General features: G+C 42.3%; 1 protein-coding gene across 3 annotated transcripts in view; it reads left to right on the top strand.

Annotated features, from left to right (window-relative positions):
* The window catches only part of LOC127449022 (rhomboid-related protein 3-like), a 111,783-nt gene that overhangs the window by 43,574 nt on the left and 40,831 nt on the right, over positions 1-27,378 (top strand). For 2 of the 3 annotated variants that reach the window (XM_051712102.1, XM_051712101.1), the window contains one exon: positions 4,292-4,450. In XM_051712102.1, coding sequence (XP_051568062.1) covers positions 4,292-4,450 — 159 coding nt within the window. Of the gene's footprint in view, positions 1-953; positions 1,085-4,291; positions 4,451-27,378 lie in introns of those variants that run through there. The other variant, XM_051712103.1, reaches the window with a different exon arrangement.

The raw sequence follows: 27,378 nt of genomic DNA, 5'->3' as shown, positions 1-27,378 counted from the left end.
AAGATGACTGAACTTCAGTTCGGCTAAACTGATTTTACAGAGCTACACTACAACAAAGCTGATCTTGTATTAACAGTGTAGGATGTGTATGTGTGAAATCATAAAAAATTAATTTGATCCCATCCATTCAGCATGACCAACAACTAATGGCATGTTTGAGTTTATTTTAGGGTTTTTTGGAGTCAAATGTGCTTCTCATGAATCAAAAATGTCACCAATTGTTATTATAATATGGAAATGCACTAATCTCTTTTTCCTCCCCTTGCAAACACACATACACACACAGTGGCAGTTGGGGAACTCTATTCTCTCTTGGATAAAGAAGACTGTTTAATATGCGGTTTTATGAAAATTAGGCCTGGTATACCAGGGTTTCACAAACACACACACACACCACCCCTTTTCTCGGCTCTGGGAATGAAAGATCAGCCCCTGTCTTCAAAGCAGGGTTAATGTGGGATTAAATTACCAGGGTGTTGTGGTTGGTGTTGTATGGCAACACAATGTGCTGTACAACAGCTTAATAAGAGCACTATCCTGTATCATGATTAAGAAATAAAATGATATTTTATGAAAAAACTTAGCTCACTTAAAGTTATTTTGTGAGATCCATCAGTTAAGTTTGTGTGTGGGTGGGTGGGTGCAGGACTGAAGGCTCAGAGAGAGGGAGAGAGAGAGAGAGAGAGAGAATAGAGAATAAACTAGGCCATTGAAACCACTTTATTAGAGATGGATTCTCTCATCTTAGTCTGTTAGGATGATTACTACAAATTCATGGAGATATGAAATCAAGAATATTATGTGTCCTTATATACAATGGACAGTGTTTGCTATTTGTACAATGAATGTAGGTTAAGTGGTTGAGGGTGGAGTTTGTGGTGTGTGTTTGTTTGCGTGTGTTTTCTGGGATGGGGGTCTGCATTCAACTGTAAATCACTAATGCGCAGACATCAGTCCCTGTCTCTAGTTTATCACTTTCTACCTCTTCGGGGACAGCGTGGGAACAGGGACAGACCACGGCATGAAAACTTGTGGGGACAAAATTAACGCCAGGCAGAAGTTAGCAGAGGTCCTTCTGGAGAAGGTGGGTGGATGCTTTGTTTGTCTGGATGACACTGGGAACCTGCTTTTGTGGAGTGTTTTACAGAGGGTGGATAAGTTATTTCTCATGTTATCTTCAGGTTGTACTGTCTGTAATTGTGCTATAATTAATTGCGTAAAAGCATGAACTGTTGATTTGTTCTGTACATTTTAGTCCATTTGCATGAAAATGGAAAAAAACAACTGATGAGTGAACAAAACAGCTTGTTGCAATCATTTGATGATTTCTGTATGCAAGTGTCTTTAGAACAAAGTACTCTTGTGGAATCACCTCAAGTGACATTTCATCATGCCTGTGAAAGAGCTGCGTTAACACAGCTACTCGTACAGTGCGAAATAAAGTTTTTTTCTGTGGGTTTGATCAGGTTTATATTTTGGATTATTTCATCCATTGATGGTGTTCAGCTGTAGCCTTATTTAGCTAAATATATTTTAATTACTCTTATTAAAAAAACAAACAAACAAAAAGTACTGTGATGGTACTATGGTACAGTGATGGTATCAGATGGTAATACCATGATACTTTGATATGTGCCATGGTACTGTGTAATTACCATATTCATGTATATTTTTTCAGGTATTTACATGGTACTCCAAGGTACTTCAGACAATACAAGGTACTACCTTGTACTTTTTTTGTTAGCCCTTGAGCATAACAAATATTAAATGCAAAATGTTTTACGTTTTGAAGAAACTGTGTGTGTACATGTACATCTTTCTGCTACATTGTGGGGACCAAATGTCCCCACAAGGATAGTAAAACCTGAGATTACCTACACAGCGGTCCCCACGAGGGAAGTGGCTAAGTAAACATACTAAACAATGTTTTTTTTGTAAATGTAAAAATGCAAAAAGGTTTCTGTGAGAGTAAGGTTTAGGGGTAAGGTTAGGGTTAGGGGATAAAAATTATTGTTAGATCTGTATAAAATCTAAAAAATGCATGGAAGTCTATGGAGAGTCCCCACAATGATACAAAAACAAGTTTGTGTGTGTGTGTGTGTGTGTGTGTGTGTGTGTGTGTGTGTGTGGGTGGGTGGGTGCATATGCATTTAAGCATGTGTGTTTGCATAATGTGCAATAAAAGGCTTTCAGGAAGAAAAACTGTCTTTTGCCACTCAGACTCTGATTGTTCAGCTTGCTGCTCTGTGACCTGATAACATTAGCTGCCCTAACAATCAGTGAACGATCAGTTGAAAGCCTGCAGTGTTTAACACTAGTAACACATTGACACTAATTACTGAAACAAGATGGGCTCCTTGAACTTTTACTCAGTGTCTCGGAACATGATGTTAAACCCTCTTGCAAGATAATCCAGTTATCTATCATTAAACTGCCCCTTTTTCTTTTTCTTTTTCTTTTTAAGTATCTAAACACAAATATGCGTGTATACAAAGTAAACCCTACCATTGCTCTGATTATAGATGAACAACTTAATTATACTGGTTTGTTATTGTAGTTAATGAAGGTTTTTTACTATTCCATTTCAGTTGAAGAAAGATGGAACTTATATTTGTAAAGGTAGTTGCTATACTCCATATAAAAAAACTATTTTAAACAGCATTTAGCTAATTCTTTTATAATTATAATGCATACATACATACCAAATTTGTACTTTAAAATGTCACACCAAAGGGCAATTTAACATTTGTTTAAATTTTACATTTGCCATTTAAAAGGTGAAAAGCCTTACATTTTACATTTGTGATTAACACACTTAAAGAAATGGTGACCAATTACAGAACCTAAGATATACAGTATTTTTCCCCTGTATACTCATACATATTTTAACCTAAAGTCCATGAACATATTATGCATTATGTTGTTGAACTGTTCAGTCTCAAAATTAGAATGCATTTTTATTGCAGTTGGCTTGGTTTCCCGATAACATAAGCAACTTTTACGATCATTTTATCGAACATTGCTTGTTATTTTATGGTGGAATGCCTGTTTCCCAAACCAGCACGTAGATCACTCGTTATAAAGTAGAACTTTAAAGTGTTTCGTTAAGGGAGCTATCCAGTCCAAAGGTGCTGATCACTTTGGTAAATATGTCCAGAGTTTGCCTTCTCAACATGAAAATAATGTGGAAATACTGACAAACATGGAAGTTGTTTGTAACCTTGTTGAGGCGCTGAAATTGATTTACTATTACAGAATTTAATTATAGAAATAATTATGGCTTTAATAAGACGGAGTTTCAGATGTATTGATGCTCAATCATAGAGATTAATGAAAGTGACACAATAAATGCTTGTAATGTGAATGTACGCAATGTTAATCATAAGCGACTCTCACATAACCTAAAGTTTTTTGGCCGGAAACTGAACAAATGCACACAGAACAGGATTAAAATGACAGACATCAGTACTGAACTACTCATAGACCTGTCTAAATATGAATAGATCATCTGGTTAGAGTTCAAGCCACCTTATACTTGTAGCCTTACTGCCAGTATGCATCATGCAATTTGTTACTGCCTTGTAAAAAGACTATAGACGAGCCAATTTGAACCAGCCATTGGAGGAAGAAAGAAGACAAGGAGGAAGAGAGAGAGGGAATCTCTCATTGCACACTCTTACTCTAATCTCCTCTAACCAAATTTTAATTATTTATTAGGCATATTTCTTTAAGTTTTAAACTGCATGGTCACATTACATTACTCATGTCTTCTTAAATAATCTGTTTAATAAGACATATTGTCCTTCTATTGCCATTACAATTATGCTTATCAAAGAAGGCTAATATAAGTTATACTGTATTACTTGTCTTGTAATTTAGACCTATCACGTGGCATGCGCAGACTGCAGAGACTGCCTATTGATTTCATAGTGATTTTTTTATCCTCTGAAATAGTTTACAATGGCTTTCCAATGATCAAAATCTATTAATACAATTTATTAAATGTCTAATTGTCTTTTATAAACTGTGAAAGATTCCAGAAAGATATGTTTAAGTTGCACTTAATGGACTTAAGAGCGTTTCAAAGCTCTCGTTAATTTACAAACATTTTTACAAACTACTTAGACAATGATGCTTTTGGGAAACGCGCCTTAGAGATTAAGTACTACTTATAGTGCTTCGGGAAACCCAGTCATTATCTGTTCCATTTTACATGCGTCCACATTCTTTGCTCTTGAAAAGTTCCATAGTGATTTATGCATTCTAATTGAATGTTTTCTGATATGTTTAGTATGATCCAGAGAATTCAGGCTTCATCAGCACTGAGCGGTTTCGAGACCTGCTTGTAGCTCATGGATCAGAACTGGACCCTCACAAGCTGGAGGTTCTTCTCGCCCTGGCTGATGGAAATGCAGACGGCAAGATCTGCTACCAGGACTTTGTTAACCTGGTGAGTTCTGCGGATGAACTTTACACAAAAAGTGAGCTTTGTAGACCCCTTCTAGCCTTGAACTAAAAAGCAAGTCATCTTGAAAAATGATCAGTTCTTTGGGAATGCCATCAAATCTGTGGGAAAATCTGAATGCCCCCTACCCACAGTATCACACCCTCCTTTAACCACTCTCACTTCTTCCCTCTCTCTCTCTTTCTTTTTCAATCACTCTTTCTCACATACAGCAACTCTTCAAAGATTCCCATTGTCCACCACAGTAATTATAGAGAATAGAACTATAGTGGTATAAAGCAGTGCGATGAAACATTGGATCAGATTGAGTTTTCGATTGGCTGAGATGGGTCACGTGAAAGTGGGACAGGGAGGAATGAGGAGCATGCAGTTGGGGTCTTTACGCTACTATTGTTCCTCTATAGCTCTCATTCTGAACTAATTCACTGCCCAACACAACATCATTGAGAAAAGAGATGCATGGAAAGACAAACTGATAGCGAAGTGGTGGACAAAATTTTTAGTTAGGGTGAGAAAAATTAGGTAGGTGGAATAAAAAGAAAGAGAGAGAAAGAAGTTTATGGACTCATCCCCTTTATCTGTGCATTAAGAATATGTTTCTCCATTAAATGTGATTAGTGCAATGGAGAGCAATTACAATGTGCCAACACCCAACTGGGAAAGAAAAACACCAATGTAATTTCTTGAATATTTCAGTTGTTTTTGAAAAAGACCCATTAAACTCATGTCTACTCTAGAGATCTCAACAATGTCTCAAACTGTGCTCAGATTTGCCAAGATACTGTACCAAAGTCTTCCATCAAAAGTCACAGATTTCAAAGTGAACTCAAACATTTCTCATCCAATTTTTCCAATGTATCAAAATAATCTGAGCTATGTGGTCCATATACAATTTTCTCAATTGTTTCTATTTTTATTTGTTCTAAGGAATTTTAGGGGAAACATCTGTGACAAAGTTAATACTTAAAGCATAACTGAGATCTCCATGAAATCTCCAGAGCTTTGACGAGCAAACACTGAGCAATAAAAAAAATTTCTGGGTTCCCTCTGTCTTTCAGCTGGCTGTAAATCAGTGGTGCCTGAACAGTAGGGCCCAGCAGAGATACCAGTTTGTGTGTACTGTGAGAATTGCACATTGTCAGACTTTACCCTGTGTGGTGGCTATGGAAACAGCCAACACAAAGATATTCCACAAATCATTATGCAACAAGATCTTCTACAAATCATTACGCAACAAGGGATAGGGTTAGGGGATAAAATCTATAGTTCACACAGTATAAAAATCATTGTCTATGGAGAGTCCGCATAAGGATAGCCACACCAACATGTGTGTGTGTGTGTGTGTGTGTGTGTGTGTGTATGTGTGTGTGTAAAGCTGGCTCCCCACTAGCAGACTCCGAATTTGGGTGGGGGGTGTCACACTTAGTGACTGTTTTCGCTGATATTGCCCCTCCTAGCAATTTTTGCCTTTGGCAATTTTGTCCCGACCACTTTTTGAAATATCTTTCCTCAGGAAAGTGTCTAATGTGGAAGAAATATCTCCAGTTCTTGAAGAGTTTCCATTTGGTTTGTGTGTATTATAACAAGTGACAATTCAGCACTGGAGTTTTTTATAATGACTTCTAGTTGCAGCTGTTATCAATGATGTTGATTGACAGCTGGCAATGTTCTCGTGCATCTACCTACATCTACCTGCACCGCTGTAGAGCAGCTCGTGCTCTTTTCCAGGTAAATTGCAAACCAAAATCCAAACAGAAGTGTCCCCACCCAGGACAGAGTGCATGTAAGCCTCTCCTTGGCACGGGCATATGGTTGGGGCACAGGCATAGGGCTGCTAGGATCACCGTGACAACCGGCCAACAGTGGTGGAGTGTCGCCGATGATGAAGTGCACGTGAACATAAAATCTTATTAAATGAAAACCTGAAATAAATTAGTGAAATAATAGCATACAATCAGTATACTGAAGTATTAGATCCTTTGAGATTATTTTGTCATTCTTTATGCTAGAGATGTTGATCATTTCCCTTTTTAAAAGACTTTTCATTGTTATGGCACTGGCCTATTCATGAGGTTTTACATACCTTGTTCAAGTTCAGCTGTGAATTCACTTCATTCTGTGCAGATGTAAGTGGCAATATTATATTTATGTTGTTAATATATCTTATTAATGTTATTTATCTAGGATGTGTTTGAAAAAAGGTGATTAACCCACCAAGCGCTTTAGTTTATCATGTTCAGCTCTTTATTTCCCACAGCTCAGATGGCCCGTCTGCTCAAAATACTACGACTGGATCATTTGACAAGGTTTTATATAACAAGACTTTTCTGTTTCTATAGCATTGTTAGTGCATTAACTTGCAGTGTTATTTATTTTTCGTCATATTTTCATATTTTCATATTTTCATTTTCAGTAGCCTATGTTTTAAGTAGAAATGTCTTATCCTCATGATGTGCATATTTGCATGTTGTTGTTAACAGAATAATAATAATAATAAAACACCTCATACATGCTTGTCAGTAATTTCATTGACAGAACTTGTCAGTGTGGCTGGAAACATCTTAACCCCAGACAGACAATGATTAAAAACAGCTGACAATTGTAAAGCTTTCAGCTAAGGATGGGCTGAACCATTTAATTATTGTCCAGCTGTTTACTGATATTTAGTCATGATTAATATTCAAATATAGCTATATTAAAAGACTTTGAAGTTCTGGAATATTTTTACCCCTTGATGTTACTGATGGTAAAGAGGCCTTGGTTCAATAAAAACCAATACAAACTATTTTAAAAGTTTTTTATATTTTATTATTGGTGTTGTATATTATATGATTGTAAAAGGGTCAGGTTTTTGAGGTGAGAAAGGAGGAATCAGGAACAGTAAACTTCAACTCAATAAGGTATTTATTTTCTACTCAAACAAAAAACACTCTTCGCAACATTCTCATGCCACACAGGCTCAGCGGGTGTGTGTGTGGGTCTCTTTTCTCTCCACTGGCATCTGGCTCGCACTTAACTCCATCTCCACTCTCACTGCAATAACAAACAGCTGTTAGAGACAATCGCTGACAGTGATGATCCTTATTGTTCTCATCTCCTGATCTCGCTCTCCATTCACAAACTGGCGCTCGGCTACGCCCCCACTACCACATACCCCCATCGCCCGACTCAGTCCATGGAGCCATCCGGCCTACCCAGTACTCCCCCCAATTCCTAGGGAGGAAGTCTGCAACAGCCATCTGCGCCCATGGCCTGTGGATCACCTCGAACTTAAATGCCTGAAGAGCCAGATACCAAAGGGTGATCCGCGCATTGGTATCCTTTATGCAATGGAGCCACTGGAATGGGCCGTGGTCTGAACAGAGGGTGAAAGCCTGTCCCACGAGGTAATACCAAAATGTAAGGACTGCCCACTTGATGGCCAGACACTCCTTCTCAATGGTGCTGTACCTCGCCTCTCTCGCCGAGAGCTTCTAACTGATGTACAGCACCAGACGCTCCTTCCCCTCGACCCGCTGGGACAACACGGCTCCCAACCCCCTGTCTGACGTGTCAGTCTGTAAAACAAAAGGGAGAGAGAAATCAGGAGCATGTAACAATGGTCTGCCACAAAGTGCAGCTTTCACCTGCATAAAAACCTGGTGGCACGGCTCCATCCACTGGACCAGGTCTGGGATTCCCTTTCTTGTGAGATCAGTTAGCGGGCTGGTGATGTCCGAATAATTAGGCACAAACCTTCAATAGTTGCCAGCCAGCCCCAGTCTCACCTTCTTTTTGGTCTTGGGTCTCAGGCAGGCTGCAATCACTGTGGTCTTATCAATTTGGGGATGCACTTGCCCTTGACCCAAGTTGAACCCCAGATACCATACCAAATTGTGCACTGCTTGGGGTTTGCCATGAGTCCTGCCCACCGCAGTGACCTCAAAACTGCCCTCAGATGCTGCACATGCCGCTGCCAATCATTAATATATATAATGATGTCATCCAGGCAATGGTGTACTCGTAGTGCGGTCTGAGGACTCGGTCCATCTGGCGCTGAAACGTAGCCGGGGCCCTGAACAAACCGAACGGAAGGGTCATGAATTTGTGTAAAGCAAATGGTGTGGAGAAGGCCGTTTTCTCCCGGCACATTGGTGTTTACGGGATCTGACAATATCCCTTTGTCAAATTCAGTGTCGAAAAAAATGAGCAGCGACCAACCGATCGAGCAGTTCATCAATACAAGGCATTGGATACACATCAAATTTAGACACCGCTTTGACCTTTCTATAATCCATTCTTCGGAACCAATGCCACCAGGCTGGCCCAGCCACTGTGGGATTCTTCTATTACCCCCATATCGAGCATGGCCTTTAATTTTTCCCAAACCACTTTTTTTGTGCTCGGGTAGTCGGTAGGGACGACTGCATACCACTACCCCTGGGGTTGTTTCGATATGGTGTTAAATGAGGTTTGTACGACTGGGAAGGGGTGAGAACACGTGCAAAACACTCTTTGCAACCAGGCCACGTCCATGACTTGCGACAGTGAGAGTTGGACTCCGCAAGTGACCGGGATGTCTCGTTTGGCTTTTAAGTTCACCTCCGGCCCGAGCTCCTCCCTCTCCGCTACCCTCCATGGTTTTAAGAGGTTGAGGTGGTACACATGCCGTGCTCTGCCCCTATCCATTCGTTTAACCTCATAATCGACTTCCCCGACTCGTCATGTGACCTCAAAGGGCCCTACAACTTTGCGAGTAATTTAGAGCTTGATGTGAGCCCTGTGTATATTCCTGTAGCCGAGCTCCCCTGTTATACAGCCGGGACTGATGTTCTTGAGCCTGTAACAAATTCTCCTGTGATAGCTGCCCCAACGTGTGGAGTTTTGCTCTCAGGTCAAGAACGTATTAAATTTCATTTTTGCTGTTTGAAGGTCCCTCCTTCCAATTTTCCCTCACAACATCTAAGACACCTCGAGGCTTAAGCCCATCAATAATTCAAACGAGGAGAACCCCGTGGAGGCTTGCGGGACCTCTCGAACTGGAATAACAGGGGTTCAAGCCACTTATCCCAATCCGAGCATCTTCGTGCACAAACATACAAATCATATTTTTCAGGATTTTATTAAACCATTCGAGCAAGGGTCGACCACTGTTTGTGTAATTCCCAATAATTCGTACAGCTCGCGTAGTGTACGTGACATGAAAATAGTGCCTTGATCAGCGAGGGTTTCTTTCGGAATCCCCACTCGGGAGATAATTCTGAAGAGTGCCTCCGCGTAGAGGCACTGCTTCTGGATATCATGTTGTGTAGTCCACCAGAACCAACACAAAGCAATCTCCGCATGCCTTCCGCTCTAATGGCCCGACGAGGTCCACACCAATCTTTCAATGGGACATCAATCAAAGGAAGGGGGAGCAAAGGGTGGCCGGCAAATTCACCAGCTGACATTCATGGCATGCCGCTGTTGGGCCTCATGTATTCAGATAGAAGACAAAGGCAAGCCTAACACAGTCGTAAAAACATAACTTAAGCCCCCACCTTCTAAGTCGTAAATTTTACTGATAAAAATCGCGCCAAAATCAAACAAAGGGAGTCCAAAACAGACTACAGATCCATGAAGCCTTGCTCACTAAAGGATCGAGCTCTCAACTCCTATTGGGTGAGGCACACAACAGAACGTCCCTCAAACATGACATCATCAGGAGTTGAAATAATTCTGAAATGCATCCAGAATTCACTTCCAGCGACTTCGTCCACCGAATATAGACGTAGTTTTTTTTTGCTGCTCTCCGGTGCAACCTCGTGGCACAAGGAAGTAATGTCCGACTTGAAACTGTAGCCATACAATCTCCATCTCGCTGGACGAGTTGAGATTACTCTGTGTTCAACCAAACACTCTAACAGATCCGAAGGAGACCGCAGAGCAATTCGCATCTTCATCCGTTTGCCTACAGAAGTGAAGAGATTAAAGATTTCTCTTCCATCTTCAATCAAGTCGACATTTCTGAGTTCTCCGCCAGCCCACCGAGAATCAACAGCCGTACCGCCCGCCGACAATCAACAGCCGTACCGCCCGCCGACAGAGCGAGGAAATGGCCTCCCGTCATCACCCGAGCCTCAAGGAACCGGGTCAGAGTTAAAGGACGGAGGAAAACACATTCTACCTGTGTGAGGTATACGTCTGGGCAGAGATAGAATATTATAGTGTGTTATTCTTGTGTTTCAAGGTTTTTGCTTGTACAGTTTATGGACCGCCATGTCCGCTCATTATTAATACTCAGGGTATTAATTATCACAAATTTGTTTTGCTGTATTGTGGTCCAACCAAATTGGATTGTTGTGCATTTTCAACATTGCGGGTAAGACAGCAACTGAGTTCATCCATTAAAGAGTCAAATAATGCGGGACAGTTTACGAGCCGTCCACCACGTCTCTGAGCGATGAACTAAACAGCTGCTTTCTCTCCCACGATCACGAAATCAGCTTTAGGGCTGTCACTTAATTAATTCTCTCTCTCTCTCATACTAACCACACACCCACACACACACACACACACACACACACACACACACACACACCTTATGTGTTATAGGATTATTTTTTTATTCCCATATCTAATCATATCACTGTTTAGTTTGTAGTTGTAAGTCGGAAGTTTATTGACTGCATTGTATTAATTATTAATTGATATTACTGCATAAATAAACTTTGTTTATATTACAAAGAGAAGTGTTTTGGTTTGTTTTGCATACGCCTGTGTCATGCTGACGGGATGTCAGTACTCAGATTCAAACCTTCATTCATTGTTTTTTTTTCCCGAAAATCGATATTCTTCGGATGTCGATTTTCCTAAGAAAACAATCTAATATTGAGACTGTTTTAATATTTGGTTATTAGTCCCTGATTCCAGGGTGGTGCCCCGTCAATGTTAATCCTTATTAATATTCTATTGTTTTTTGATAATTGATAATTATCTTTGATTATTGTTGAATTTGAATGATCAATAAGCTAGTGTTAATTTTAATTAATGTTTCATCGATGTTAACAATTAACGATTATCTTTGATAACTGTTGATTTAAAGGATTTAAAAAGCTAACATTGATTCTCATCAATTTTCTATTGATTTTAATAATTAATAATTATCTTTGATAATTATTAATTATTGCTAATAACCAAACTTGCTCATAAACGTAGCACACTATATTTACTGGAGTCCCATATGAGGTTTTAATGAGTTAGATCCAATTAATTAATTTAAATATTAATTAATAACTACAGAAATAATTATTAATTATTTCTGATAGTAACTTGGATCTAAACAACCAGTAAAACCCTACATAATAATTGGTGCCCCGTGTGAGGAATCCTACATGCCAGTTCTGTCACAGTGTGTATGCATAAGAATCCAAATAACTTGAATCCTTACTTCAGGATTTTTTTTGGTTCTGTTTGACAATTTACTTCTCACAACTTGCCAAACATAAGCAAGTGTGGTGTGAAAGTGCTCTTAAGAGTGAATTAGGGGTTGGTAAATTTACTATAGTCTGCTTAAAATCTGCTGTTGTTGTTATTTAACTCCTAACGCTTTCATCTAAATGTTACAGAGAGGTGCCAAGTCACCTCATTGACGTCCACCAAAGAGAGAACACAGTGAAATTTGCACATTACATAACAGTAGACCGTAAGCCACAGGTCGAAGCCTCTCAACTGTGCTTTCGTGTTAGCATTATATCAACTGTAAAACAACAAGCTGTCAGAGCCACTATCACAAGAATTTTTACGGCCCCAGTAAAATGAGTCACCAATCGCCCTGCGTGACTGGAGCTGAAGCTCCACAGAGGTTAGTCGACCCAGCACTGCAAGATGTAGTTGCTGCTGTCCTTCGTCTCTCCATAGAGGAGAGAGATAACCTTAACGGCTACAATATTAGTCGTTGTGATGAAGCATTGCAGGAACTAGTTGATTATGTCAACAACCCGGTCGGGAAGCCAATGTGCACAATCCTGGACCTTGTGGGCCAAATGTTCCTTCTTCATCACCGCAAAACCCAACTGCAAACCGCCGAGCACCAGGCCCAGCTCGCCCAGCTGCAGAGCAGATACAATGCGGTGCAGAAGGAAAATCTCAGCCTGCACCAAGAAATTAGGTGCACCCAAGCTGAGAAAGTCCAGGCACAGGAAGATAATGCCCGGATGCAGGAGGAAAACGAAGCCCTGCGCAGGCAGCTTCAAGCTGCCCAGCTAAAAGTAGAGTCAGATCAGGTAAGTGCAGCTGAAACACACAGCACAACATCTGACATAGAAGAGGGCCCCCTTTTTAGCGCTACGCGTAGAAATGTGCCCCTGAGAAACCCAGGGACACACGCTAGGAGCCGAGCTGCCCCTAGTGATACAGTCTCTGACTTCGTCCTCCAAGACACCTTTCAAAATCCTCCAGCGGCCCGCTGGTTGGATGCAGGTGCCCCTCATTACAGTTGACCCCCCCAGTCATTTTTCAGTCATGCCACCATGCATTTCAAACTGACTGATTCTACACCACGGAGGGGGGATGATTATTTTAAAGCCCAGAGTGGTGTAAGCAGCTCGAATATCCCATTAGCCAGGGAGCTGTACGCAACCCGGGGTCCACCCCCACGCGTCGACTGGACTCCTCCCCCACCACGAAGGGGAGGAAGTCGTCCTCATCACTATAGCGATCCGAGTGACTATCATGTTTTGGATGACTCGGAACGACCCGTGGTCATACCGACACCAACGCTTGCGAATCCGACAACTCGAGTCCCTCGCAGGGGACATAGAACGCTTTGACCCAAGTAATCGAGATTCAAACATCGACAATTATCTTAGGGAAATTGAGCACTGCCTGATTGACTTGCCTTACGCTTCGTCGCGTGAAAAACTCAAGCTCATATGGAAGACCATGGTAAGGAGTGTCCATGCATTCATGGAAATGCTACCGACTGGTACACGAAACTGCTACTCAGCTCTGTGTAAAGCCCTACGCGAAGAGCATTCGCTGTATATCGACGAAGCCTCCGCTACCATAGTTGCTTTCGCCATCACCCAGAAGAGGCACGAGCCTCCGCGTGAGTATTATAGACGCCTGAGAACCACGTACTTCCAAGGAAGTAACACACCAGGTCTGGAGGAGGAACAAGCTTTCAAGTCTCTTTTCCTTCACAACCTCCACGAGTGCGTGCGATATGATGTCACAGTGCGCTGCAGAATGGGCAACCCCACCATGCAGGAAATTAGAAAGTACACGCAACTGGCATGGGAGACATGCATGCGCCCTGCCCGAGGGCACGATGGTGACGCCAGAGCCCTGGGGATCCAAGCCTCATATGCAGACCTAGCGCTTGAAGGCAACAAAATGCCTCACGTTAAGGTGAATGCTAGCTCCGGACCCCAGAGGCGCCGAGCACCCCGCCAGCAGGGTAGGCAACAGAACCAGGGGGGTGGTAACCAGACACACCCCCAGGGTCACGGCAGGCCTAAACAACAAAACGTTTGCCGGCCGAAAAGAAATGCACGTTTCGAACGAAAACCCAAACAAGAAGGTGAGTGGGTAGGCAAGGTTTCAAATCCCCTCAGAGAACAAGATTTGAGAGAGGAAATGGAGGATAAGGAGATGCTTGACTGAGTTAGTAACTAAGCTTGACGTGCTCCGTTGTTCACCAGGTCTGTCAACCTCCTCAAAGGAACACGGCGCTGAAACCTCGTCAGTATGACTAGAAGATGTACCCCCTCCCGTTAATGCCGAAGTTTACTTTGTAGGTCGGGAAAAGGGGAACAGTGTCCAAGTTGCTCCCCAAAACAGTCACTCATAACATGCCACACCCTCCTTATCTGACCTTCTTGGGTGATCTGTACCGTAAGGGCAATGCCTGACACATGGGTCATTCAGCTCCCACACACTACTCAACACCGGTTCCGAAATAGTCTAATGGGTTTCAAACACCTTCGCAGAGGTGGCTAGAGCAAAGCTCTCCCTTGGCAAACCGTTATAGACAGAGACCTGCAACGTAAGCATCACAAGCTACACGCAAGATAGGTCGTTTCTCACAAAACGGGCCTGGATTGACACCTTTCAAGGGATGACGCTAGTACACCCTGTTTACATATGTCCCATTAATACAGAACCACTGTTAGTTGGCCTGGACCTACTGAACCGATTGGCTCTGCTCATTAACTGCCGTCGTGGACACATGTGGGCTCAGGTTGACATACCGAGACCACTTGGTCCAGAAAACAGTTCGCCAGCTTCAAATACACACGTTGCCATCGTCCAAAAATTCAGTAGAGATGACGACTCCAATAAGAACAATTACAGGGCCTGAATAAAAGCCTTCAGGGTACTATAGTCACTGTAAATTTGCAATCCGTTCTTATCAATAACACTTTGCACGCTTTAGGGACTTTTGTCAGAGAAAACAACTTATGCGTGTATCGTTAGAGATCTAATGCAGGACCTCAGGGAAATTAGCTCCTCAGTCAACAGTCTGAGTGGTGGAAGGATTCCAGCTTACCTGGTCTCCCTAGACCTTGTCGAATAAATCCTTAGATCTGCTACTATCTCCGTTGTGCAACCTTCACAGATACACATGGCATATAGTTTTGGCATTGAAATTCCAATCCATGTAAATCCTCAGAACCTCAAAATAGGATTTATCCTCAATCTACCGTCATAGGCAGAATATATATAGACTAAAATCTGTATTTAATGTTGGTTTTCAGAGAGATAATGCACACATTCACCTCAAAACACCACCAACACTCACCTGCCATGATGAGGACCTCTCGCTCTACCTTATCCCTAACCTAAACATGTGTACCAAGACAAAGTACATTCATTGGGTTTGTCAAAATGCAACCCCTTTGTTAGAGAGGTGACTAACTACCTCTGCGGCCAAAGAGCCAAATTCCATGAACAAGTGTCAAGGTAGCATGTCCATCAAAGAGGAAGGAACAGAGACAAAGGTAGAGTGAGCAGGCAATCGCTGGCTCGTTAACACACCAGCCACCGAAGTCATACGACTGCCATGATACAGCCACTAAGCTAAGGCCACTAAACTAAGGCTACCAAACCAAACGGTGTTCTTAACGGTTCCCCAAAGAGCCATCGTGCACACTGACGAAATTGTCCTCCATCATCTCAACGTCAACAAACATGATGCAGAAATTGAGATCATGGACGCATTTAGAGGTCACAGACTCACCGTTGATGACACCCTTCAACAGCAGCTTCAAGCTAAAGGGATGGAATTAGTGAAGTTCAGTCTCAAACCGACTGGCTTGTCCACTATATTTCATAGTCACATAAGCAGATCGTCATCTTACCGAGAACACCCTATCAGTTTGGTTGCCCTCTGGCTCCTCCTTAGTGGTTGGATCATCATCGCAATTATTGCACACGCCATGTACAGGTACATTCAACACCTACAGGCCAGACTGGACTCACTTCTCATACAGCCGCGTTTTACACACCAGTCTGAGCCCATCCCATAGGTTAACCCCAATCATTTCCAAGGATAAGCCTTTTAACCTTTAACCCTCCTTTCCTCTAACATTTTGTTCCTAGTAACCAATGTCAGGTTCTACTTTGATTTTGTGTTATGACAAAGGACCAACAAAGGATTGTGTTATGGTTAATGCTGTGCCTTCCAATAACTTGAAATGTTTATGTGTGATGAATGTAGTTTTAGAATTAGCTAGAAGTTCTATGCCCAGATGTGCCTCAATCTCTGTCCAGACGATAAAGCCTCTGTGAACTCTAATGAACTGTATGGACTGTGCAACCATTTTTCTTTCCTATCAGGAATACATGGATGGCGTAACCCACAGGGAACTGTGAACTGACAAGAACTGTTCGGCCCTTCAGTTGCTCTAAAGATGCTGGACAACAACCAACTCTTCAGAACAAAGGGGGGAATGTTGGGCCTCATGTATTCAGATAGAAGACAAAGGCAGGCCTAACACAGTCGTAAAAACATAACTCAAGCCCCCACCTTCTAAGTCGTAAATTTTACTGATAAAAATCGTGCCAAAATCAAACAAAGGGAGTCCAAAACAGACTACAGATCCATGAAGCCTTGCTCACTAAAGGATCGAGCTCTCAACTCCTATTGGATGAGGCACACAACAGAACGTCCCTCAAACATGACATCATCAGGAGTTGAAATAATTCTGAAATGCATCCAGAATTCACTTCCAGCGACTTCGTCCACCGAATATAGACGTAGTTTTTTTTTGCTGCTCTCCGGTGCAACCTCGTGGCACAAGGAAGTAATGTCTGACTTGAAACTGTAGCCATACAATCTCCATCTCGCTGGATGAGTTGAGATTACTCTGTGTTCAACCAAACACTCTAACGGATCCGAAGGAGACCGCAGAGCAATTCGCATCTTCATCCGTTTGCCTACAGAAGTGAAGAGATTAAAGATTTTCTTCCATCTTCAATCAAGTCGACATTTCTGAGTTCTCCGCCAGCCCGCCGAGAATCAACAGCCGTACTGCCCGCCGACAATAAATAGCCGTACCGCCTGCCAACAGAGCGAGGAAACGGCCCCCCGTCATCACCCGAGCCTCAAGGAACCGGGTCAGAGTTAAAGGACGGAGGAAAACACATTCTACCTGTGTGAGGTATACGTCTGGGCAGAGATAGAATATTATAGTGTGTTATTCTTGTGTTTCAAGGTTTTTGCTTGTACAGTTTACGGACCGCCATGTCCGCTCATTATTAATACTCAGGGTATTAATTATCACAAATTTGTTTTGCTGCATTGTGGTCCAACCAAATTGGATTGTTGTGCATTTTCAATATTGCGGGTAAGACAGCAACTGAGTTCATCCATTAAAGAGTCAAATAATGCGGGACAGTTTACGAGCCGTCCACCGCGTCTCTGAGCGATGAACTAAACAGCTGCTTTCTCTCCCACGATCGCGAAATCAGCTTTAGGGCTGTCACTTAATTAATTCTCTCTCTCTCTCGTACTAACCACACACCCACACACACACACACACACCTTATGTGTTATAGGATTATTTTTCTATTCCCATATCTAATCATATCACTGTTTAGTTTGTAGTTGTAAGTCGGAAGTTTATTGACTGCATTGTATTAATTATTAATTGATATTACTGCATAAATAAACTTTTTTATATTGGTTTGTTTTGCATACGCCTGTATCATGCTGACGGGATGTCAGTGCTCAGATTCAAACCTTCATTCATTGTTTTTTTTTCCCGAAAATCGATATTCTACGGATGTCGATTTTCCTAAGAAAACAATCTAATATTGAGACTGTTTTAATATTTGGTTATTAGTCCCTGATTCCAGGGTGGTGCCCCGTCAATGTTAATCCTTATTAATATTCTATTGATTTTTGATAATTGATAATTATCTTTGATGATTGTTGAATTTGAATGATCAATAAGCTAGTGTTAATTTTAATTAATGTTTCATCGATGTTAATTATTAATTATTTCTGATAGTAACTTGGATCTAAACAACCAGTAAAGCCCTATACCGCACACCACCTGCGAACATCCCCGTGAATGCCCGGCCAATAAAAATGGTCCATTAGATGGTTTAGTGTTTTTTTCTCACCCTAAGTGACCAGCCATCGGATTGTTATGAGCCGTCTGGAATAACATTTCCTGACAGCTCTTCGGAATCAACAGTTGGGTTGTATCCTCTTTTGCCTGAGCGTCCTGCATCACTTGATACAACTGATCATTTATAATAGAAAAATACTGATATGAGAGTGCCACACAGGCTTAGCGGATGTGTGTGCGGGTCTCATTTCCCTGCACTGGCGTTTGTCTTGCTCTTAACTCCATCTCCACTCTCACTGCAATGACAAACAGCTGTAAGAAACAATCATTGACAGGTGATGATCCTTAACTTTCTCATCTCCCGATTTCGCTCTCCATTCACAAGCCAACGCTCGACCACACCCCCACTACCACAATGATATTTTACAAAGGGTTTCATTTTTATTCTGTGTTCAATGACGCACTTTTTAAAGGATTGATCGACAATCAACATGTAATTTGTGCACACTTCAATCTTACACATTTTTACTCTGCGTGTATTTGCATGGAGAATGTCTTAATTTCTGAAACAATCTTACACTTTTAACAAATATTTAATTATTTAGAATTTTTAATGAAATTTTTGGATTAAAACATATTTATTAGTTTATGGTAACAATTTGTTAACAAATTGTTACTAATAAAGGAACTTATTGAAAATAAGTCCATCTAAGTTTGAAGCCTAATGTTCTTTTTACATGTATTGTTTTACATCAATTCAATTTAAATCAATCAACTTCAATCAAACAATCAAACTCTAAAAGAGACAGCATTGATGTGACTTTGGTGAAAATAAGCTGAATCAGACACATTCTTTGAAAGAGTGAAGAAGACTCTGGGCTCTATTTTTGGGACTACGCGAGGCGCAGCTCAACGCGCAACAAATTATGTCCCGGCCTGACAATCTCTTTTGGAGCCATTTTATGAAACAAAAATGTATGAGATTTGTGTTAAACTTTATATAAGCCATGGTTTATTTTTCAATTATAATTATGCTTATATTTACAGTTGCTGGTGAAAGAAGTTGAAGAGTTCGAAATGTTTGTATTTGGGTAGTTAAAAATATAGGATTTTTTTATAATTAAATATTTATTTTTACCAATTCGTTATTGTGATTATATTTTCGTTTTATTTGAAGTGTAATTTAGAAATATTTTTGCTTTAAGTTTTTCATTTTTAAATTAATGCATTTTATTTTTAAAGCAAAATCGACCGATAGAAGTGAACAACTGTAAACAACTGACGAGGGTTGGGTTTCCCAAAAACGTTGCAACTTAAGTTTTTACGGTCATCTTAACTAACATCGGCTGCATTTCCTGAAGCTCTTAAGTTGAAGGTTAGTAGCACTTAAGTAGTACTTAATTTCTAAGGCACTGTGATGAGAAGGAGGGCGGGGCCGGGCTAATCAGCCGAGGAGAGGGATAAAGCCTAGCCAGATGCGGCAGTTCGGGAGAGAGAGAGCCACACGCAGCTTCCGTGTGTGTGTTTTTGTTTTGTGTCTTTTTGTCTAAGTTTTCATTAAAATATTACTTTGATGCTTCGTCTGGTTCCCGCCTCCTCCTTGCCCATCTTAACCTTGTTACAGGCACATTTCTCAAAAGCATCGTTATCTAAGTAGTTTGTAAAAACGTTCGTAAATTAACGAGAGTTTTGAACCTATCCTAAGTCCATTAAGTGCTTATCTTTCTGACATCTTTCACAGTTTATCAAAGACATTGGGAAATTTAATAAATTGTATTAATATATTTTGATAATTGGAAAGCCATTGTAAACTATTTCAGAGGATGAAATAAGTGTTGAAAAAATCGATTTGAAATCAATAGGCAGTCTCCGCAGTCTGCGCATGACAAAAACTGATTATTTAAGAAGACATGTGAGTAATGTGACTATGCAGTTTAAAAGTTGCCAAAATAAATTATTAAAATCTGGTTAAAAAAGGAGATTATTGTGAGAGTGTGCAATGAGAGATTCCCTGTCTCTTCCTCCTCGTCTTCTTCCTTCCTCCAGTGGCTGGTTCAAATTGGCTTGTCTATAGTCTTTTTACAAGGCAGTAACAAATTGCATGATGCATAATGGCAGTAAGGTTACAAGTACACAGTGCCTTGAGCGCTAACCAGATCATCTATTAATATTTAGATTAGATTAACTATGACTAGTTCAATACTGATGCCCGTCATTTTAATCCTGTTCTGGGTCATTTGTTCAATTTCTAGACTAAGTAACAAAACTTTAGGCTACTTGAGAGCCCATTATGATTCACATTGCAAACATACATGTTACGTGCATTTATTGGATCACTTTCATTAATCTCTATGATTTAGCATCAATAGCTACATCTGAAACTCAGTCTTACTAAAGCCACCATTATATTTTTTCCCCTTTTTCACCGAATTTGGAATACCCAGTTCCCAATGTGCTTTTAAGTCCTCATGGTTACGTTGTGATTTGCCTCAATCTGGGTGGCAGAGGACGAATCCCAGCTGCCTCCGCGTTTGAGACCGTCAACCCCTGCATCTTATCACATGGCTTGTTGAGTGCGTTGCCACAGAGACATAGCACGTGTGGAGGCTTCACGCCATCCACCGCGGCATCCACGCTTAACTCACCACGCGCCCCACTGAGAACGAACCATAGTATAGCGACCACGAGGAGGTTACCCCATGTGCCTCTACCCTCCCGAGCAACTGGGCCAATTTGGTTGCTTAGGAGACCTGGCTGGAGTCACTCAGCACGTCCTGGGATTCGAACTAGCGAACTCCAGGGGTGGTAGCCAGCGTCTTTTACCACTGAGCTACCCAGGCCCCCCCCCATTATTTCTTTTGTTAAATTCTGTAATAGTTAATACCTTTTGGTGCCTCGACAAGGTTACAAACAACTTCCATGATTGTTAGTATTTCCACATTTTCATGTTGAGAAGACAAACTCCTGAACATATATTGGTCAAATTAACCAACATCCTTTGGACCGGACAGCTCCCGTAACGAAGCACTTCAGTTCAACTTTATAATGAGCAATCTACTGTATGTGTTGGTTTGGGGAAACAGGCGTTACTCCATCGTAAAATAATGTGCAACGTTAGTTAAGTTGATCGTAAAAGCTTAAGGTTGCAAGGTTATTGGGAAACCCAGCTGTCGCTCATTATTTTACAATGGAGTAACGTCTTTGTCAGGGTTGGGGAGTAACGGAATACATGTAACATTACGTATTTACAATACAAAATATAAGTAACTGTATTCCATTACATTTACCATTTAAATTATTCCAGGGGTGGTAGTCAGCGTCAATACTCGCTGAGCAACCCAGGCCCCCTCTATTTACACATAATGTTATATAAATATAGACTATACAAATTATTTAAATCTATATACAAATATAAAGCTTATGTTTACATTATATAAAATAATATAAGAACCAAGTATTACATTTATAGTCTCCTTGTGCAAAGATCTGGTCAGCAGAAATGTGTTTCTTTTAATACTCTGTCATGATATGACATATTAGATATGTCATACAAACATACTTTGTGACTCCAAAGAGCAATACACTTCTCATGCAAATGAAAGTTCGATTGGTTTTCGCAAGGTTATATTTTGAAATGGACCAAAACTGGAAAATTTACGTTGTGGTTATTTTTATCCATCATTAGTTGCTTTTGCATTATTTCACAATCGGAGTGCTCTCTCTCTCTCTCTCTCTCTCTCTCTCTCTCTCTCTCTTCCTGTGTCTTTTCTGCTGCAATACAATATAAGTGATTGTGAAGATGGAGTCACTTTTTCTTGCAAAAGTGCGTGATTGGTTTTTATCCAATCGAGGCTTGTTGTAGAATGTATGTCCACATGCAGCTTTCAGTAAGTAAAGAAATGCATCCAATAAAAACAGACTATTGTGGCTAATTTTAGTGCAAGAAAAAAGCTTGGTGACCGAACCTGAGTGCAATGAAAACATTCACATCAGCTTGACATCTTGTCCATTCATCAGTAAAAGAAGATGCTAACTGGTCACTTGAGGAGAACACAAGACCCCGCCTCAGTGACGGAATGATTTTTTCAAACAAAACGTGGTTTTTCAGTTTTTGAAGCCATGAACTCAGCAGGGAGTCAGACAGTCAAGTGATTAACACCTCCCACTGAGAGATGCTAATGCCTGCTCTGTCTCCCTCTGACTTGCCGGTGATTATGTTAATGAAGCTAACACCTGAAAATCTTTGGAAAAAATTGGCTAGTGAGATACTATCTTAAAGAGTTATACTGTAGCTCAGAGAACTTAATGTTACTTAAAGGGATAGTTCACCCAAAAATGAAAATTCTCTCATCATTTGCTCAACCTCATGCCATCCCAGATGTGTATGTCTTTGTTTCATTTGCAGAACACAAACAAAGATTTTTAGAAGAATATCTCAGCTATGAATGTCCATGCAATGCAAGTGAATGGTGGCCTGTGAAGCTCCATTAAGGAGATCAAGTCAGATTAGAAAGTTAATCCATATGACTCCAGTGGTTCAATCAATGTCTTCTGAAGTGATCCAATCAGTTTTAGGTGCAAACAGACCAAAATATAATTCCTTTTTCACTGTACATCTTGCCATTGCAGACTGTTGGCATGATCATGTTTTCAAGCTTGATTACATTTCCTAGTGCTTGACACATGCACAGAGCGCTAGATGGCACTATAGGAAGTGTAATCGAGCTAGAAATCATGATCGCCAAGGAGACTGCATTCAAGAGTTGCATTTTGGTCTGTTCTCACACAAAACCAACTGTATCACTTCAAGTCATTGACTTAACCACTTGAGTTTCATGGATTATGTTTATGTTGACTTGATCTGCTTTCTGGACCTTCAAAGGCCTGGTAACATTAACTTGCATTGTGTGTACATGCACTGTATGCCCAATTATTAGGCATATTGTATTCCTCAGGATTAATTTTATTGTTGAACAAACACAATGCTCTCAGTCAATCCAAAATATTATTGAACCTCAAACCTGAATGTTTAACAAAGAAAAGGTGAGTTTTGTCTTTCTCAGGTGAATATATAAGTGTGCACAATTATAAGGCAACTATTAGTGTGCACAATTATTAGGCAACTAAATTACAATAATAATTTCTGCCAACTCTGTTGTTTATTCTCAGTTTTTAGAGTAGGTGCAACAAATAAGTAACACAAAATGACAATTAAATAACATTTTTGGCCTTTCAAAAATATTCAGTGAGCAATATATCACCCTTCTTTTCAGGAACTGCCATGAGCCTTCCATCCATGGAGTCTGTCAGTTTCTTGATCTATTCACGATCAACTTTCGCTGAAGCAGCAACCACAGCTTCCCAAATGCTGTTCAAAGAGGTGTATTGTCTTCCCTCACTGTAAATCTCACATTTGAGAAGGGCCCACAAGTTCTCAGTAGGATTTAAGTCAGGTGAGGAAGGGGGCCAAGTCATTATTTGGGCATCTTTGAGGCCCTTGCTGGCTAGCCAAGCAGTGGAGTACTTGGATGCATGTGATGGAGCATTGTCCTGCATAGCCTGCATAGCGATCATGGCCTTCTTAAATGCTGAGGACTTCTTCCTGTACCACTGCAGTAGGTTTGAGAGTTGAGTTTCAGTCCATCTTCAACTCAAAAAGGTCCAACTACCTCATCCTTAATGATAGCAGCCCATGCCAATACCCCCCCTCCACCTTGCTGGCACCTGACTCGAAGTGATGCCCTGTGTCCATTGGTGATCCAGCCACAGGCCCATCCATCTGGTCCATCAAGAGTCACTCTCATTTCATCTGTCCATAAAACCTTTGAAAAATCTGTCTTCATGTATTTCTTTGCCCAATCTTGACGCTTCAATTTGTGAATATATTCAGTGGTGGTCGTGTTTCAGCACCTTGTACTTCTGGACACTCCAGGTAGGTTGCAGTTCTGGAATATGGTAGCATTGGAGGATAATGTGTTTGTAAGGGAGATCAAGGAAAGGAGGAGGCGAGAAGCGAGGTTTCCCAGTTCAGGTGGGTGTTTTAATTTGTCCAGTTTAAAGTTTACAGCTTTCCAGGAAAAATATTGACTTTCACACACACAACTTCACAATAGCGTCTGTGGCAATATGGCTTTTCTTGTGCCGGTCTCTCTCTCTCCGTCTACTGGCGGTGTGGCTCTTTTATGCCGCTCTCCCCATGCTCACTGAAATTAGAGACAGGTGTTAGACATAATTTAGCTCAGGTGTAAGCGCCCTTACCGCTTTCTCTCTCTCCGGAGAGATGCTTGACCACGCCCCCGCTGCCACATATCCCCACCACCCGGAAGTCGGCGACAGCCATCTGTGCTCCCGGTCTGTGGACCACCTTGAACTTAAACGGCTGAAGAGCCAGGTACCAACGGGTGATCCGTGCGTTGGTATCTTTCATGCGGTGGAGCCACTGGAGCGGGGCGTGATTGGAACAGAGGGTGAAGGCCCGCCCCAACAGGTAGTATCGGAGAGTGAGGACCGCCCACTTGATGGCGAGACACTCCTTTTCCACAGTGCTGTACTTAGTTTCCCTCAACGAGAGCTTACGGCTAATGTACAGCACCGGGCGCTCCTCCCCCTCCACGGCCCCCAGCCCCCTGTCTGAAGCATCTGTCTGTAAAACAAAAGGGAGAGAGAAGTCAGGCCCCCTGCAAAGTGCGGCTTTAACTTGCGTGAACGCCCGCTGACACTGCTCCGTCCACTGGACCGGGTCCGGGCTGGTGACGTCCGAATAATTAGGCACAAACCTTCTACAATAGCCAGCCAGCCCCAGGAACTGTCTTACGTCCTTTTTGGTCTTGGGCCTCGGGCAGGTTGCAATCACTGCTGTGTTGTCAATTTGGGGACGCACCTGCCCGTGGCCCAAGTGGAACCCCAGATACCGTACCTCCACCCGCCCAATCACGCACTTCTTTGGGTTTGTCGTGAGTCCCACTCGGCGCAGCGATCTCAGAACCGCCCTCAGATGTTGCATGTGCCGCTGCCAATCATTGCTGTAAATGATGATGTCATCTAAATAGGCAGCGGCGTACACTGAATGCGGTCTGAGGATTCAGTCCATGAGACGCTGAAACGTAGCCAGGGCTCCAAACCCTTGGAAGTGTCACAAACTGGTGTAATCCAAACGGTGTGGAGAAGGCGTTATTTTCACGGGAAATTGGTGTCAAGGGGATCTGCCAATATCCGTCAAATCCAGTGTCGAATAAAATCAAGCAGTGCCCAACCGATTGAGCAACTCATCAACGCGAGGCATTGGATACGCATCAAATTTAGACATCGCGTTGACTTTCCTATAATCCACACAGAACCGTACAGACTCATCGCTCTTAGGCACTAGAACAACTGGGCTGGACCAATCGCTGTGGGATTCTTCTATTACCCCCATATCGAGCATTGCGTCCAATTCTTCCCGAACGATTTTCTTCTTGTGTTCGGGTAATCGGTAGGGGCGGCTATGTACCATGACCCCTGGCTCGGTCTCGATGTGGTGATGGATGAGGTTTGTACGCCCCGGTAGAGGGGAGAACACAACTGCAAACTCCTGTTGCAACCTAGCAACCTCCGCGAGTTGATGAGAGTTCGGTGAGAGGTGGTCTCCACAAGTGACTGGGGTAACTGTTTATGTTTTGAACTCACCTCCGGTCCGAGCTCCGCCTTCTCGGGAACTACCGTAGCCAATGTCACAGGGACCGCCTCCCTCCATAATTTCAGGAGATTGAGGTGGTATATTTGACGTACGCCCCCTCTATCGGTTCGTTTAACCTCATAATCGAGATCTCCCACTCGTCGTGTGACCTCAAAGGGCCCTTGCCACTTGGCGAGTAATTTAGAGCTCGATGTGGGAAGTAATACAAGCACTTTATCTCCCGGTGTAAATTCCCTTAGCTGAGTTCCCCTGTCATACAGTCGGCGCTGTCGTTCTTGAGCTTGGAGCAAATTCTCCTGTGTTAGCTGCCCCAAAGTGTGGAGTTTTGCTCTAAGATCAAGAACGTATTGAATTTCATTTTTACTGTTTGAAGGTCCCTCCTCCCAGGCCTCTCGCAATACATCAAGCACACCATGTGGGCGTCGCCCATACAGCAGCTCGAATGGGGAGAAGCCAGTGGAGGCTTGCGGGACCTCTCATACTGCAAATAACAGGGGGTCGAGCCATTTATCCCAATTTCTAGCATCATCATGCACGAACTTACGAATCATGTTTTTGAGGGTTTTAATAAATCGTTCCACCAGGCCATCCGTTTGAGGATGGTACACGTTGGTGCAAATTGATTTAATACTCAACAATTCATACAGCTCGTGTAGTGTCCGTGACATAAACGTTGTGCCCTGATCAGTGAGGATTTCTTTCGGAATCCCCACCCGGGAGATTATTTTGAAGAGTGCCTCCGCAACACTGCGTGCTGAGATGTTGCGAAGAGGCACTGCTTCCGGATGCCGCGTTGCATAGTCCACTAGGACCAATACAAAGCGATGTCCACGTGCTGACCGTTCTAATGGCCTGACAAGGTCCATTCCAATTCTCTCAAAGGGGACCTCGATCAAGGGAAGAGGGCGCAATGGCGCTTTTGGGGTGGCCGGTGGGTTAACCAGCTGGCATTCGTGGCACGCCGCACATTACCTGCGGACATCGCCGCCAATGCCCGGCCAATAGAAGCGGGCTATTAGACGGTTCAGTGTTTTCGTTTCTCCTAGGTGACCCGCAATGGGATTATAATGAGCCGCCTGGAATACCTTTCCCGACGGCTCTGTGGAATCAAAAGTTGGGTTGTATCCTCTTTAGTCTGAGCGTCCTGTGTCACTCTATACAACCACTTATTTATAATCACAAAATAGGGGTATGAAAGGGCGATGTCAGGCTGGAGTCGTTGACCATCGATGACTCTCACTTGGTCAAAGGCGTGTTTAAGGGTCTCGTCTCGCGACTGCTCCAAAGGGAAATCCCCCTCAGGGAATTCCCTGAGAAGGGGAGGGGCAGCAGCCTCTCCCTCTCTCTCGTCATTATGACATGGAGCTGTCGAGGACGGCCCCGGCTCCGCCTCCCCTGCCAGAGCATCGCACATTGTACATCTCCCTGATTTCGTACAGGACCCATCCGCAAAAATTCCCTTTATTAAAACTCTAAAGTCAGGCCAATCAGTCCCCAAAATCAGCAGATGGGTGAAGCGGGAACTAACCGCGGCCTCCACTCTATGCTTTTTCCCCCGGAACTTAATCGTCAATGTCACCACCGGATAATTGTGAATATCCCCGTGCACACATTTCACCCTCACCGTTTTAGTTGTGCCCAAAGCCTCGGGTTGAACCAAGCATTGGTGGATAGTGGTTTGATTACACCCGGTGTCCACC

This window comes from Myxocyprinus asiaticus, chromosome 12, assembly GCF_019703515.2.
Source record: "Myxocyprinus asiaticus isolate MX2 ecotype Aquarium Trade chromosome 12, UBuf_Myxa_2, whole genome shotgun sequence".
NCBI classification, from domain to species: domain Eukaryota; kingdom Metazoa; phylum Chordata; class Actinopteri; order Cypriniformes; family Catostomidae; genus Myxocyprinus; species Myxocyprinus asiaticus.
This window is presented reverse-complemented; position numbering and strand designations above follow the sequence as displayed.